Source organism: Porites lutea, chromosome 10 (genome assembly GCF_958299795.1).
Source record: "Porites lutea chromosome 10, jaPorLute2.1, whole genome shotgun sequence".
NCBI classification, from domain to species: domain Eukaryota; kingdom Metazoa; phylum Cnidaria; class Anthozoa; order Scleractinia; family Poritidae; genus Porites; species Porites lutea.
This window is the reverse complement of record NC_133210.1, coordinates 26,049,454-26,066,037: the sequence shown is the minus strand read 5'-3', so window position 1 is coordinate 26,066,037 and position 16,584 is coordinate 26,049,454. Positions and strand designations below refer to the sequence as shown.

The following is a 16,584-nucleotide window of genomic DNA, read 5'->3' as shown; positions in this document are numbered from 1 at the left end:
TTCACAACACCAACACTGGTTTCCCTGCAAAAAGATGTCTGAGAAACAAGTGCGGAAATTCAGTACTGATGACATGTCACTACCATATCTGAGTAGTGCTTCTGATTGGTTGGAAATTTGGTTGTCCAATCAGAAGCACTTCCCAGATCTGGGTAGTGACACATCAAAGTAGGGAATTTCTGCGCTCATTTCTTAGATTTCATTTTGTAGGGAAACCGGTGGCGGCGTTTTGAAATGTTGCTTGTTTTCTTTTTTCTCAGGCTAGATGATCCTCAACTCTTTCGTTATCTAAGGTAATGATTGTAATTTACAAGTGAATTTTGCATCTGCAGGTTAGCACAAGTTGCCTCCTTTGCACACACCTTACAATCAACAGAGCTGGCTTCTGTTGGACTTCCAGATTTTCCAATTCACAATCTTGTAAATATTGTAAGAATAATGGTAAGTTTACTTCTGTTTTTTTTTTTTGTAGAAATGATAACTGAAAATATTTTATGATAGAAAACACTGTAAAATTTGTACATGAGATATTAAACCTGGTCGCTTTGCTTCTTGATTCCATAATAGCCTCAGATAAAGCAATGAACCGCTTGCATGCTTACCTTTTAGTTTCCTTGCAGGACATAAATCCAAAACATTCGTTGGAAGAACTCATTCACAGACTATATCCTCATGAACTTATACTTGGAGATGATGGGCAAAAAGTTGTCCAGGATGCACTCAAGGTGAAAACTGTAATTATTTTACAAACTTATAACATAAAATGATAGTTTTGCTAGCGCTGAGCTAGGATATGTTATGGAACCTACTTTATGGTAACCACCCAAAATGCAAAGATACAGTGGTCACTAAGAGATGATGACTAACTTAAAGCTCCAAGAGTGATCAACATCAGTTTTCTCCAAGTTTGTTTTCCAAGAGGTTTCACTAAGAATCCATCACTACCATGCCTACTATAGGAGCAGACTCTTCTTGCTGGACAGTTCTGATTTATAGTGAAATTTTCTTTACGAATGGACTGTTCTGGCCAGTGAATCATGACCAATGGTAAGCACTCTTAAGGTACTTACGATTTGCCAGAACTGGACGGCCAGACCAGTCTAGTTGTAAGGAGAGTTCCACTGTTGATCAAGACTATTCAGCTGCATGTAGATGACTTTATTCCTAAATGGTGTGCACCACAGTAATGGGTTTTAGTAAAAACTTTCGAGAGAACTTCTAATATTTCATTTTCAAAATGACCAATCTGGCCAGCCAGTTCTGACTTTTGGAATAAGTGCTCTTAGAGTACACAATTAACCTTCTATATTCCCCTCTTACTTTCTTTTGCAGACATTTAATCTCAATGATAGAAGCAACAAATCTTTGTTGACATCAGTTAATTCAATCAATAAATTTACTGCGGATTCTTCAGTGCCTATGGCATCTGTGGAAATCAAAACAAAGAAGTGGAACTCTGTGTTTCAGACTCCTGCTGGCAGTGAGGCAAACTATATAAAGAAGAACGGATCTGGTGAACTAAAGGTGATACAACTGTTGATAATGAAATGCTATCATGATAATTATTTGTTTTTCTGGAGTATAATGTGGAGTAACATTTTGGTAGTAAAACATGTAGCTTTTGCTTTGAACTAAGAAAGTAGAGAACGGCAACCCTATTTTGCACATTGTTTTACTTGGAGAAAAAAGTAAAAACTTGCAAAAAATACTGGGCAATGTTTACCAGGTTTAACAAGCCTGCATGCAAGGAATCAAGGGGCATGGTTTCACTTGTTTTGCTATATCAAAAGGGGAAAAAAATCTTACTATTAAGTGTCACAAAGATTTATATCACATTACAGTACTTACATACATTATTAAAACTTGTTTAGCAATACCAAGAAAAATAAAACAGGAAGAAGAAATGTTAACAAAAAGATAGTTTGTCATGCATATTTATATTGTGTTTTAATTTTGCAGTTTGTAATGACAGAATCTCATTCCAAGGTGTTGGCAGACATGTTGGAGTCACATTCAGTTCATGATTTCTGTTTAGTGGGACCCAAAGTAAGAAAGATGAATAATAATTTAAAATTTATTTACTTCTGTTAATTTTTGTTTCATTTATAGTTACTTAACATAGAATGCTCTAGCTGTCTTGTTAGCCCTTTAGGTCCCAAGAGTGGCTGTTTCGTAAGGGAACTAAGACGATCCACTACCGAAGAATACTCGAAATCGTATAACTAATAATATATTTATTTGATCTGAAATTAAAATGTACAATGTATTCTAATTAACTAAATCAATTGGTAATAAATGAAACAATTAAAACGAGCGAAGCAGGAATAACTGATATTATATAAACTTTTAACAATCATTATGCCATGCGGTCATTGATCGTCAATATCCAAAAACTCATGAAATCCATATAAAACTAACAAAACTAAAATGATTGACAATATTATAACATTGATCACAAACTTACTTCTATGGCGAGTTTTCTTAACTTTCCTTGATCGGGATAACCATGAAACAGTGTAACCGGTAAGCAGTAAATCACATGAAACATGTCCAATTCAGATCTCTGGTAAAACTAAACTACTTAATTAAAGTTGAGGTTTATCTACTATTTGAGTTTCCTGTTGGGCGTGTACGAGGCTACCGCAAATTCCTTAACTATGAATTCTTAGCATAGTCCAAAAAACTACGTTAACAGTGGCCAACGTCAATTTTCTCTAACAATGTTCATGCATAATCAAGTGGAAAGGTTACAAGGATTAATATAATGATCACCGAAGGGGAAATATAATGCTTTGATCTTTTAACAAGTACTCTCAATTAATTTATCAAGGAATATATGGACATCAGTCTCAAGCCCTTGTATGTGGATAATGGGGCTGAAAGAGTTAATATTCCCTTGATATGATTTCCTGTCAAGTGACACAGTTGATTGATCATGATTTATGAGACTGGATATGAGACTTATTGCAGTGCTTTATATTATGTAAGAAGACCAAGTAGGAGAGGGCCCTGGGAACAATGTTACCAAAAACTGGGGAGAAATATTAGCCTGATTCTCAGACACTCCCAGTCGATGGTAGCCACGCGAATGCATGGCCACAAGTGAGAGTGTGCATGGCCAAGAGTAGCCAGGAGCATCCATGTGAGTTCATGGCCATGAGCAACCTGGAGCATCTGAGAATCAGGCTGGGAAGAAATACCACTGATTTTTATTTTGTTTATCATGTACTTGTTGACTTTATGTGGAGATGACTGGTTACATTAATTTACCTTTTAGGGTTGTGGAAAAAGTGTACTGGTGCAGCAGTTTGCTGATTTTCTGGGTTACAACATCGAGCCTGTGGTCCTCTTTCAGGTATATCAGCACTAAAGTTTAATGTGTGTGCAGAGTTGTTGTTGTTGTTGTTGTTTTTTTTTTTATCTTGTGGTGAAAATAATTGGCTGCCATCATGGTCGCCTGAGCTTCCAATTACTTTCGCCACACTTAAGAAATAAGAACACTCACTAGAAGGAAACTGGACCAACGTAACGTTTGCAAACACTTCTGGGACTGTTACTGGGACAGGGGAAAAAATTAGTTAATAGCTGACTGGCGCATCCCTAGTTACTATCCCAGAGGTCTTTGCGGAAGATAACTCAACCCAGTCTCCACGATTCTAAAGTAGCGAATTACCAAGAAGTCAACAGGGGTCGTACAGGTCATGGAATTTAAGAATTTAATTGTCAGTCCTTGAAAGTCATGGAAAATTGAAGTTTGGTTTGGTAGATTAGTTACTGCAGATGACAAAGCGAGGATAACGTAGGATAAAGAGGAGTAATTAAACAGGGCGAACGGCACGCATTTTAGTGGATACCAGAGTTTGTTTCTGTTGAACTGTTTAAGCCCGGAAAAATAGGCTAAACCAAAGTTAAGTGTTGAAAATTTTCGAAAATGACAGCTCTATGTAAACCTAAGGTCATGGAAAACTAGAAAAAGGTCATGGAAAAAGTCATGGAGGACCACAAGTTTACCAGTTCTTAACTGTAATGTGTTACCCGCGGTAAATAAAGTCATTCATTCATTCATTCATTCATGGAAAGTCATGGAATTTTAAAAACTTGAAAGAGTACGGAATCAATTCTTTTTTTTCTTCCAATAAAACAGGACATGACAGCAAGAGATCTTCTCCAGCAGCGTATAACGCTGCCCAATGGAGACACAAGCTGGCGATACTCTCCTCTGGTGATGGCTGCCCTTGAAGGAAACATTGCAGAGCTGGATGGAATTCATAGGGTAAACCCTGGCACGCTTGCTGTCCTGCAGAGGTAACTTGAGCTAAAGGAGCAAAATGATGTCAAAGGTCACTCAGTTAGGGACCTTACGTTCCGGCAAGGGCAACGTCCATGAAAACGTCGCTGAAAAATAGACGTCGCATCACTTTCACTTTTTTTCGCGATTATTCCAAGGGGCTCAGTTACTTAAAAGAAGGGAATCTGGGTTGGAGCTGAAGGGAAGGGACTGCGCCCTAGTTCTGACGGAGATGGTAGAATTTATCGCCTTACCGTTCCCGTTCCCAAGTAAACGTAAAATTTGGTCATTTTACATCGTATTTGTACAGGGACTGCAAAGAAATGTACAAAAAAGCGTGATACACGTGCAGAGTTGTTGTTTTGCTCATTAAACCTATTGTTTTTTTTGAGTTCCCGTTGCCGTCGCCCTCGTAGTTTCATAAGGTCCCTAATGCAGTAAAAACCCCCAAGTAAGAGCCAGCATTTTCCCAAGTTAGCCTAAAAAAGTTCTTTAGGTTACTAAATCTGTTCTTATTTTCTAAAGAAAAAAAACATGGTAGCTATGAGTATTTAGTGGTATTCAGCCTATTCCTTAGAGCCAGCATTTTCCCAAGTTAGCCTAAAAAAGTTCTTTAGGTTACTAAATCTGTTCTTATTTTCTAAAGAAAAAAAACATGGTAGCTATGAGTATTTAGTGGTATTCAGCCTATTCCTTACATAAAATCTGCATAAAAATTAGTATTTTATGTAAACATGCCTATGAGAGCCTGTTTCAAATTTTATACTAAACAGCTTCCCGTATAGAGAGGACCTAACAGACAATGTTCTTAAAAACCAGGGTCGTACTCACGGGTTTTTACTGTAATTCGAATAATCCTTGTCAGATCATTTGTGTTGCAAGAGTTATATGTTTTGTTTAGTTTTGCTACGCGCTGTTATGCTCTCCGTGTCTTGCCCATGATAAGTGTCAGAAGGTGCATGCGAAATAACCAGGGATATTGCACTTAAAAGAAGTACATTGAGGCTGAAAGTAATAGGATAAGAGGAAACCCTGGTGCTTTCACCAAATTGGTAGATAGATACCCCTCTTATGAACTGAATAAAAAAATATGCTGTAACCTCACGGCTAGTGTACATTAAGTTCATTTTACTTACTGGTACATGTATGTGAAACGTTTTGCCGTTCCATTTCATTTTAGTGGAATCTACTGACAGTGTCTTTGTGATTATAGATAACTAGAACCCTTTCGGCTTTCTTTCCTCGTAGGCTTATCAGTGAGCGAGAACTTTCCTTGTACGATGGAACAAGGTTATTGCACCATGAAAGATATCAAATAATCAAAGAGGAAAACAAGTGGACTGATGAAGAAATGGCCTCCAGGTAAGCTGGGGAAAGCTTTAAGTCTAGCCAAGTAAAACACAAGTACATGGTTACAGCAATTCCATTTAAAGGGGCTTTGCTTTAAGGACTTATACATTGAACTCACTATCTGTCTTCTCATTGGCTAAGAATCTACAGCTTATTTTGGAAATCAACGCTCGCAATGCATGATTTCCAATAACAATATCAATTTACGTTCCTTGCGACGGTGTGTTTGTCGTCATTTTCTTCAAAACAATGTCTAATAAAACAATTATTAGATTCCGTTTTCGTGATTTCCGGAATAGTCAAGGTCTTGGTAACTGTTATCAGCCTCGGCCTTCGGCTCGGCTGATAACACTTACCTCAACCTTGATTATTCCGAATATCACGAAAACCTCATCCAATAATTGTTTATTATCATTCGATGCAATTTTTTTTTCCTTTTCATTGGCCTAGAGCGCACCAAGTGACCTGCAAATAACTGCCTTCAAATAATGGTCTTCGCATGCGCAATGTCGTCCAACTCTGTTTGGCTTACTGTTTGGCAGCAAATAATATTCTACTCATGCGTAAAAGAAAGCACGCTTTTCTCCTTCTTACCCCACCTAAGCGGGTTGCCACACCTACCTGAAGTCTCTCACCTCCATGTAAATAGGCCCTGAGGCGACTTAAAGCTACACAGAAAGGAGAAAAGTTAAAGCAAGGACGTGATGTCACCGGAGGTCGAACTCTGGACCTCGCACACCGAAGGCCGCGCACCATTCAACTGTGTCATCCATGTTGTTGCATTTATGTGAGCCGTTGCGTGTTTTTACTCTTGTAGGGGCATCTTGTGCATTCATCCATCATTCCGTATCATCGGACTTGCTGAGCCGCCAGTTGTTGGTGGAAGCTCTCAGCAGCAGTGGCTCAACTCCGAGCTGCTCTCCATGTTTTTGTTCCATCATGTACGTCCATTATCCAAGCAGGAGGAAGCTCAAGTGATCTACGAAATGGTAAACAAACTTGAGTCGCTTGAGAAAACAGCCGGCATTTCGTGACGTCACTTCTGGTTTCCCTGCCAAATGACGTCCGAGGAACGAGCGCAGAAATTGCGTACTGATGACACTATCCAGATCTGAGTAGTGCTTCTGATGGGTTGAGACAAATTTCCTCCGTGGCACGACCAATCAGAAGAAGTTCCCAGATCTCGGTAGTGACACGTCATCAGTATGGAAGTTTTGCAGTCGTTTCTTAGACGTCATTTCGCTGGGAAACTAGTGGTGACGTGGCGAAATGTCGGGTGTTTTTTTAGGCTATAGCGCTTGTGGTTTTTATTAAACGCCACGAACTGTTCATTTTCTGAAAGCTCAGTAGTTGCAAACTAGTCGATCGTAATGGCATAATAAAAGGCAAAATCCAAATATTGCGATGAGCGCGATGAAAGTATGTCCTGTAAATAACTTAATTGTTAAAGCTTATTCAAAAGATTTAAAACATGCCAAAAAGATTTTGAAACTACACTTGTTCGATTTTGCATAAGCATTTTCTTCAATTTCTCTGGGAACGACCGTAATACACAAGAAGACTGGAAACAATGGTTACATACATACATACATGTTATTTATTTAAAGTCTTATACAATAAATAGTATATCAACTATTTCCAAATAACTAACTAACTAACTAACTGGGGGGCGGAGGGCGGGATGTAAACATGGTGCATTATGGGCAATGTGAAAATTGTGAATAGCGTCGTGTTACTCTCATTGTTCTCTTTGACATCAGGTTCCAGGTTGTCCCCATGATGTCATGGACAAGCTACTAAACCTTACAGACAAGTTACGATTGTCTAAAGATCCCACGGTACGTTGATGTTTCTTGGTATTCAATCTTTTGAGTTTCTCTCCATCACATTACACTGAGACTCCGTTTAAACGTTTAAACGGCGGGTCCAGGCAAATTTTTGATCGGACGAATTTTTTGTCTGTGTAACCCGTTTAAACGAAACCGTGCAAATTCTGTTACTGTACCGTTTACACGAGTCCGTACAAATTTTTGCCACTGCCAGCATTAGAATGGACTTTTTCCACCAAAAGGGCGAAACCCTGGTCAAAAAATCTTGGGACACTGGAGGAAATTTGGCGCGAAGGCGCACTTTACTAAATAACTCATATTCTACCTCTTAAAAAAGCTTGGGAGTGTTGTCATAAGAGCCTATCTCTACTGTCCCCCTCTTTCCCAAGCAGTGTTGATTGTGTTGAAACAAAACTTGAATGTATAAAGTCAACACTGCACCAGTTTTTATCCGTTCAAAAATTTGTCCGCACCCGGTCTAGACGGGGTCTAGGTCAAACTTACATTATGCGGACACACGCGGAACCCTCGCTAGTGTCCGCTTAATAGCTGTCCAATACAACGTAAATGATCTAATTGACGCCCACTCTCAAATAAAGGCCTCGTCTACGATGTTACGTTTGTCTTAGACGCCTCTCTCTTTTAACCCCCCCCCCCCCCCCTCCCTGTCTAATAGACACCCCTCATGACAGTTAATCCAAAATTCTAGGAATTGGCAAAAGGATCAGGATCATTCAATTTACTTTTTCTTGCTTGATTAATAAGGGTTTGCGCATTGCATCCTGTTTAACCCTTTCACTGCCAAATGTAACCAAAGGCAAATTTCGACCAGATTTCCAAATTTCATTTTGTAAAACAAATAGCACCATGTGTAAGTACAGGTAGAGAGCTTTCATCTGAATGGTCACATCATAGGATTTCGTCCACAGACTCAAAAGTTAGAGTCACCTTACAAAACTCCATCAAACACTCTTGCAGTGAAAGGGTTAATGTTAATTCAAAGTAAGAATAGACTGACGATGACGACCCTATCTATTAAACACCCCCTCTTTGACACCTAAAATTAACTAAACCCCCTGGGCGTCTAATAGGTCATTTACCGTATACAGGTTTGTGTTAGCACACTAATTTCTATCCATGTGAACTCTTGTACGATTACTGATCACTTTCAGGTTTCATCAATTGCATCGTCATTGTCAACAAGACAGCTTCTTCGCATCGCTCGTCGTCTGGCTACTTACCAAGCTGAAGATCTTGAGCATTCCATCCAAAAGGCTTGTTTAGCAAGGTACACAGCTTCACTTGCCTCTTCATAAAATGGGTCAGCCCGCGAACAGAACCCCGTTTTGTCTTCTCAAGTTGAGTGAGGCGGTTAATGGTTGCCATGAATACCATCGACTAATCGTAACCAACCAAACTATTCCAGGAATCACTGCGGCCAAAGCTTGTACCCATTCTCCCTAGAGTTTCTGAAGTATTTTTCCTATTTTTTGTCTTTAACTTCGGTGGCAATGGACCTTTTCAGCTTGTATGTTTTGTTTTCCCATTACAGACCACGTGATGGTACCCCAGAGAACTGTTTCTTTCAAATGTCGTCTTATTCACGCGTATTCACGTGCATATGTATGCATGATTAATGAAAAGACAAAAGGCAAATTCCCTGGAGAACATCACGTGGTCTGAAATGGGAAAACAAAACATACAAACTAAAAAGGTCTATTTGGAGAAAACTTCATCACATGATATTTATGAAAATTGCAGGCTAAGGATGTTTGTTTTGACAGGTTTTTACCAAGACTTGCTGCTTCCTCGCTAGAAAAAATTCTGGATGAATCAGGAATACACGTTGACAAAGCCGCTATCGAGCAAGAACAACAAGAAAATAGTGAATTTACATGTAAGTCAAGTTCCAACCACTTTCACTAAAAACGCATTTGACGATCTTTCCCCACGTAGGACAGGTTGAACAAATGACGTTATCCCATAGTGCCTCTTAATTGGCCAAAGTGTGAAATACCATAATATTCTTTACAGTGCTGTTTGGGTGGTGCTTCATGTGAACCTCACTTCTGCATTTTCTTTTTTTTTTTTTTTGCACGAACTGCATGTGCCGTTCATTCAAGTTTTCTAAATGCTGATGTTTTACACGTGCAAATCGTGCAAAGCTGAGAAAAGATATTGCAGAGGTCGGTTTATATGAAGCACCACCCAGTGGGAAATTAAAGAATATTATGGTATTTTACACTTCACCTAATGTTCTTCATTGTTAGTACGCGCGTTGGAGAATCCTCTCCCGCTTCGTGCCGTCAGTAACACGCGTGTCGGCATTTCCTTCTCTCGTGCGTTTCGCTCGCACGGGCGAACAAAAAAAAACGACTCGGTGTGCTTACCGTTTACACAGACCACCCGGGTGGAAATCTTGTGCATAAACATAAAACTTTGATATTTGACACGGTGGGAGAAGGACCCATTACGAAATATACCGTAAAATTCCGAAAATAAGCCCCTCCAAATATAAGTCCCTAATCCGGTAACGCAAAAAACCCTCCGTTAAATCGCCCCTCCAAATATAAGCCCCCAGGGACTTGTACTTGGAAAATTGCACTCAAATACAAAGTAAAACAAAGAAAAAACGGTAAATTTACTTCCAACTTTTAGGCTAGCCGAATCGATTTTGAAACGCAAATTTCCCTCCGTGGATAAGCCCCTCCAAAAATAAGCCCCTCAAAAAGGGCCTTTGAAAAATATAAGCCCCGGGGCTTATTTTCGGAATTTTTACGGTATCCAAACTAGCTAAACAGACTTGAAAAAGGGTAGAAAAATCGCGTCGCCTCAAATAACAGCCCATGTTTTTTGTAGCTTCACATACCGAAAGGCGCGAACCATCTGATTTTTTCAACCGGAATTTCCGGTTTTTCATGTAATAAGTAAAGAACTCTCGTTGTCTAGAAAGGTAGTTTCTTAGGGCACTATCTCGATGCACCTCAGTGTTCAGTATTCGAAGGAATTATTCCTTTTCGTTTTTTGATAACTTTTATTTTCATCAGGTGAAATAAAAGGTGGGAATCTTCATATTGGTCGGACAACAGTACCGGTTTATAACCCGGAAAACAGAACTAAAGTTCCTGACGTTCTTTTCTATGAAAATCACCAGGTAAACGCTTAATACAGTGTAATATGTTCTCCGTTCTCGTTCCCCGTTCGCCATTTTTCGTTCCCTATCCCCTGTTCCTCGTTTTAGTAAAATCTTTGCGTAGTTTTAGAAAATCCGACTGTTCTTCATATTATCGTGTTGTTGTTTTTTGTTTTGCTCTACCAGCATCTTAGTGTCATGGAGGATATGTTGAAGGACTTTATGCTTGGCGAGCATTTACTTCTTGTCGGGAATCAGGTAGAGTAATTATCATTTTACCTTTATTTTCAAGAATACTTAAACGGGAATGGATAATGGAACAGAGACACAAAATTTGGCTGAGTAAAAATAACTGAATCTGAATTTAAAACATTTACCGCGTTTTGGGGCTGTTTAAATAGACCATATTCACGATGCCCGCCATCTTTGCACGCGCTCAAAGACTGATGGGATAAAATCAATGTCACGTGGTTTCTCAGGGGGCAAACAAGTGAAAAATTTGCCATTACAAGAATCGTGGTTGAGTTTGTTTATTCTAGACAACCGAAAATGACGAACTTTTATATCTCAAAGGCGCTAATGGCAAATTATTGGTGGAAGTGTTCATTGTTACTTTGGATGCTGTCGCGACCGTAGATGTCCTCAAAGCGAAAAATAATGACGTCAATCTTGTCAATAGTCGAACTGTAAATTGTGCATGACTATTAAATCGTCGTCGTCTCTCTGGTATTGGCATGTTTTATCACTTGTTTGCCCCCAACCCTGAAATACCACTTGACATTGCTTTTATCCCATGGATCCTAAAGCGCGTGCAAAGATAGCGGGTATCGTGAATAAGCTCTATTGATGTATCTTTTCTTTCTAGGGTGTTGGAAAAAACAAGATTGCTGACAGGTTTCTGCACCTTTTAAATCGCCCAAGGGAATACATTCAACTCCACAGGTACAAGGCTGTTTATAAAGTTATAATCGCTGATGCCCGTCAAACTCTTGTCAAAGTCACAAGATGTTCTTCCTTTTTGAGGTTAAATGTGACTGACAATCGACTAGCTCTTTCTTCAGCCCGACACAGACGAGAAGGAATAAAACACTTTCAGAGCAAGCTAACGTACAAAACAAGAGAGATCAGGCCTTCTCAGAAAAGTCCTCTCCATTGTTAGTTCTTGTAAAAAAAGAAGTAAACTTTTGCGACGACGTTCATTGTAGCGCAGTTTACTATTGATAAATTAATGAGTTATGAATGCCTTCTAATGTTAATTGGAGAGAGACCACCACACCTGTGACTACGTTCCCAACTGTTACTGAACAGTGTGTGGGCTGTTTGACGACTTGCCGAATTTTTCTATGAATAAGATCTGACGGGGATGTACGTTTTATCGTCCTTATGCCAAAGGACTACAAAGTCTGCCCGTTTACGGATGTCACTACAAAGATAGCACTCTCTCTTCAGTTTTTTTAAGGCCCTGGGTGTTGGTTCGGCCGAGAGTTGAACCCACGGCCTCTTTTTTAGCAGACCGGCGCTTATCTAACAGTTAAGCGTGATCGTCTGGGTGAAGGTAGTGCTGAATAGGAGGACTGTTATTCACACATTCTCACAACCTGTGCGGTACCCTGCAAGCAGTGGTTTCTCCAGGCCGGACGCTACGCAGTGGTTTCTTTCCCATCGAAGCGTAGCGTCCGGCCTGGAGAAACCACTGCTCGCAGGGTACCTGTGCGGTAGCTATCATAAGGGCACCTTCAGTAATTTAGTGGTTAAAATAAATATAGCCCTTATCTTGCTTCTCCAGTTTGTAGGGCTAGTTTATCCGTCTCCAGAAAGCTAAGATTTCGGATCATCTGAAAATAGGATATAGTCTTAGTTTTAAGCTGATTGTACTTTCCTTTCTAAATACCACAGGGATACTACAGTCCAGTCCCTCACACTGCAGCCGAACGTTCAAGATGGAGTCATAATTTACGAAGATTCGCCGCTGGTTAGTTGTAGCAGTACTAAGGACACGAGTGTATTGATGCACAATTCTAAGGACGTAGTCCATTTAATTAGCCTGAGAAAACAGCCGACATTTCGCTACGCCACCACTGGTTTCCCTGCGCAATGACGTCTGAGAAACGAGCGCAGAAATTCCATACTGATGACGCACCACTACCCAGATCTGGGTAGTGCTTCTGACTGGTCGTTGCTCCAACCAATCACAAGCGCCACTCGGTTCTGGGTAGTGACACGTCATTAGTATGGAATTGCCGCAGTTGTTCCTCAGACATCATTTGGCGGGAAAAACCAGTGGTGTCGTTGGCGGCTGTTTTCTCAGGGTCATCTAGTGTATTCCATTTTGTGTTTTAACTTTTCCAGGTTCGTGCGGTCAAGTTTGGCCATGTTTTGGTCGTGGACGAGGCAGACAAGGCACCAACTCACGTGACATGTATACTAAAATCTTTAGTCGAGAGTGGAGTGATGGTTCTTGGAGATGGTAGACGCATTGTAACAGGTAATAAAGACACTTAGATTCGAGGACGAGGATGAGATTTTACTTAAAGTTTTCTTCGCGTATTCTAATAACAAGGCTCCCCGAGAAGCATCATTTCACTTTTTGTTTCGCCAGAAATGTGAACACGGTTATTTTATTGAAGGAGGCTAAGCCCTCTCTCAATCGCAGACTGATAACATTTGTTAACTTGTTTCCGTCACTTCGACATTTTCGCTAAAACCAGTTGTGGAGTGACGACGGCTATCGCGTTTTCCCGCCAAAATGACGCTGGCTCACGCGCGCGCACTACTTCTTGCAGTCGTCCTTTTCTTAGTAGATATGTAATGTATGTAATGCAACGTCGCAGGTTAGTGGAATTTCAATTAAATTGCATAAATTTTTCAGGTAGTTGTATAACTAATCGCCTCATTATCGAGAGGCCACAGACTTGAAATTTGACATGTTTTTACTCTGCAGGAGGTGACGCAACAACTTTGCCTGAAAATGCCATCAGAGCCCATCCTGACTTCCGTATGATCGTTCTGGCGAATCGTCCGGGATTTCCTTTCTTGGGAAACGACTTTTTTGGATCCCTTGGTAAGAGTTTTTTCAGTCAAATAGAAGTTTTAATTCGTTAGCTATTTTACAGACTTCTGTCAGCCTCACCTTTTACATGTGTACCCAGCTTTTGGAGGTGGAAGCGCAGAGCAAAGCAGATTTCCAATTTTTAAATAATTTAGGTGCCTCATTTCTCGCCACTATTCAACGCAATTTTTTATGTAACTCGCCTCACAATTTTGGTAGAACACAAGTTGCAGGAAAAATTGCCTTGTTCCCAAGCTTTTTTTGCTGGCAACAAGTACTTGCCTTGATCTTGATTGGTTATTTTGCATTGTTCCCTTGAGTTTTCCCTCGTTTTTTGCAGGCAAAAAATTACTTGCCTCGAGTTTTAATTGGTCTATTTTACCTTGTTCCTATGAGTGTTCCCGCGTTTTTGCTGGCAAAAGTACTTGCCTCGAGTTTTGATTGGTTTATTTTACCTTGTTCCCATGAGTTATCCCGCGAGTTTTGATTGGGTTATTTTATTTTCTATGACGCTCGCGATTGACCCGGATGTAAGACGTTGGCCAGAGTATGAAAAGTTGCTTAGGGCAACACCGCCTAAACTGAACACGTCTTCCAACGTTGTCGGGGGAACAAACTCATGTGAGCAAGTGGTTTGGATTTATTTCTAATCGCCCACTTTCGATATATTAAAAAAAGGTCCAGATAAGAACGATAGCAACAACGGCAACGAACATGTTGGAATGCAAAAGGTGCTAACTTTTCTATTGTCTGTACTTACTTCTGATTGGCTTAAACAGCAAAAGTTAACAAAACTTCATAAAGCAGTACATATATTCATCCTAACTTTCCAACCATCTTCCATATAACAAAATCTGGTCTCCGTTTGAATAACAAAGAAATCCTATGTGGGGAACATGTAAAATTGTAAACTTTTCTTGGCTATTGTTGTCAACTCTTGTGATTGGTCAACATCTTTTAACGCAAAAAAACACCCTTTCAAAGAAAAGTGTAAATGCATTTTAATGCGTAAACGGCCTTCATGTAGGTTTATGCATTCTCTGTGTAAAAATGAGAACATTCCTATGTGGCGAAAGCACCGTTGCCGCATAACAAAACAAATTGCCATCCACCTTACCCGGATCATTACTTAAAATGCTAACATGACTCCGAGATTAAAAAGTCAAAACTGCAAATTTCTTACGACTCCATTGTCTCGCAATTCGCAGAAGAGACTTGAGCACAAAGAAAACCAAACCGAATACAGAAAAATGACCAGAAGGTCTGGGAGTCATGTCAGAATTTTAAAACATGTATATCGAACGTGGGCTGTTGCTCGAGAAAGTAGGCTGATTCTTCAACCCTCTCGACGTATAGCAAAAATGCAAAACCGAGGAAAATGCAACATTACTTGCAGCAGTCGCTTGACGATCGCTCTTAGCATCGTAGCATAATACCTTTGGTTATATCTCCTTTAGCGTACACATTTTCCTTCTTTGCTTCATCTCAGGTGATATATTTAGCTGTCATGCGGTGGATAACCCTGACTTTGAGTCGGAAATGGTAAGAGGCTATTGCTATTTAAACCTTTTAGTCCTAAGAGTGTTAGTATAAAAATTCTCTTGGTGATATCAATGATTTATAAAACAGATTGGTGATGAGAATTAAGGACATGATCACACAAGATACAATGAGTTGATAATTCAACAACTTCTCGCTACTACTTTTATAAGAAACGTATAGGGACAGCAAATGGGAATTCGAATTTTGGTATTAGGACTTGATTAAAGGGTCAAGCACATAACACCCTTCAATGAACATACCAAATAAGAAAAAACACGTTGTCCGCTTTAGAAGCACACTGTTCACGCGCTTTTGGGGGAGTGAGGGCAAGACGGAAATAGATCGTATTAAGATATCTAAGGCTAAATTTCTGTGTACCAGCCCTTGGTCTTGTAGATATCTATGAATTGGCTGTGTTTGTCTCTTAAAGAACTCCCCTTGTATCGTAGTTAGCGGAAAGAAAACTTTTAAAGCGTGTTTTTAAAAGGCAATCACAATAAACACACGAGACAGAGTGTTTCGGCGTATGTCAAACACTGAGAAGAGATTTGGAACAACGTTGCCCAGTGAAGTATTTCTTAGCGAACTTCGAGGTGCTTTGATATTGCGATGAAACATTGTTTCGAGCGTTTGATATTAATTCTCAAACAAAATGATTTTGAAACAGAGATCAGATATCCAACTGACTTAATTCACTGATTTTAGCACTTTTTAACCAAAGAAATTTTAAACCATCCTCCTGTTTCACGTTTTCTCTCCAGTCGATGTTGCGTCAGTACGGTCCCAGCGTTCCAGAGGAGCTTCTTCATAAGCTGGTGAATGCTTTTGGCGAATTACGATCCCGAGCGGATCAGGGACTCATCTCCTATCCTTACTCCACCAGGGAGGTGGTCAGTGTTGTCAAACACTTACAGGTACGGCTACTATTACCTCTTTTATTTCCAGAGTCATTGGGCCCTTGTACTGCTCAGTAACTTAAATTTGAATGGGGCTTTTCTTTAGGATTTCACCCACAGAATCAAAAGTCAGAACCACCTTGTACAGCGTGATCAACAGTGCCACAAGAAAGTACTGCTTAGTAGCTTCCATTTGAATGGTAACACTTCAATATTTCATCCACAGACTCAAAAGTTAGACTTACCTTGTACCGCATAATAAACAGTACCACAGGAAAGTACTGCTCAGTATCTTTTATATAAATCATCATACTTTAAGATCTCATCCACAGACTCAAAAGTTGAATTAACTTTGTAACGAAATGATAAACATTACCATCGGAAAGCACTCCTCAGTATCTTTTATTTGAATCGGCACAATTAAGGATTTTCTCCACAGAAATCTCCATTTGTGCGTAGGGAAGGTTTATTTTAATGTCTATTTGTAGCGGTGTACC

General features: G+C 39.8%; 1 protein-coding gene across 1 annotated transcript in view; it reads left to right on the top strand.

Moving 5' to 3' along the window:
• Nucleotides 1-16,584, top strand: part of LOC140950114 (von Willebrand factor A domain-containing protein 8-like) — a 36,569-nt gene that overhangs the window by 5,742 nt on the left and 14,243 nt on the right. Inside the window, exons 9-27 of the mRNA XM_073399290.1 lie at nt 333-441; nt 621-725; nt 1,333-1,524; nt 1,960-2,046; nt 3,278-3,355; nt 4,145-4,305; nt 5,537-5,650; nt 6,456-6,627; nt 7,399-7,476; nt 8,640-8,755; nt 9,252-9,364; nt 10,515-10,621; nt 10,787-10,858; nt 11,466-11,542; nt 12,497-12,572; nt 12,950-13,085; nt 13,542-13,661; nt 15,139-15,191; nt 15,953-16,105. Coding sequence (XP_073255391.1) covers nt 333-441; nt 621-725; nt 1,333-1,524; nt 1,960-2,046; nt 3,278-3,355; nt 4,145-4,305; nt 5,537-5,650; nt 6,456-6,627; nt 7,399-7,476; nt 8,640-8,755; nt 9,252-9,364; nt 10,515-10,621; nt 10,787-10,858; nt 11,466-11,542; nt 12,497-12,572; nt 12,950-13,085; nt 13,542-13,661; nt 15,139-15,191; nt 15,953-16,105 — 2,119 coding nt within the window. The remainder of the gene's footprint in view (nt 1-332; nt 442-620; nt 726-1,332; nt 1,525-1,959; nt 2,047-3,277; nt 3,356-4,144; nt 4,306-5,536; nt 5,651-6,455; nt 6,628-7,398; nt 7,477-8,639; nt 8,756-9,251; nt 9,365-10,514; nt 10,622-10,786; nt 10,859-11,465; nt 11,543-12,496; nt 12,573-12,949; nt 13,086-13,541; nt 13,662-15,138; nt 15,192-15,952; nt 16,106-16,584) is intronic.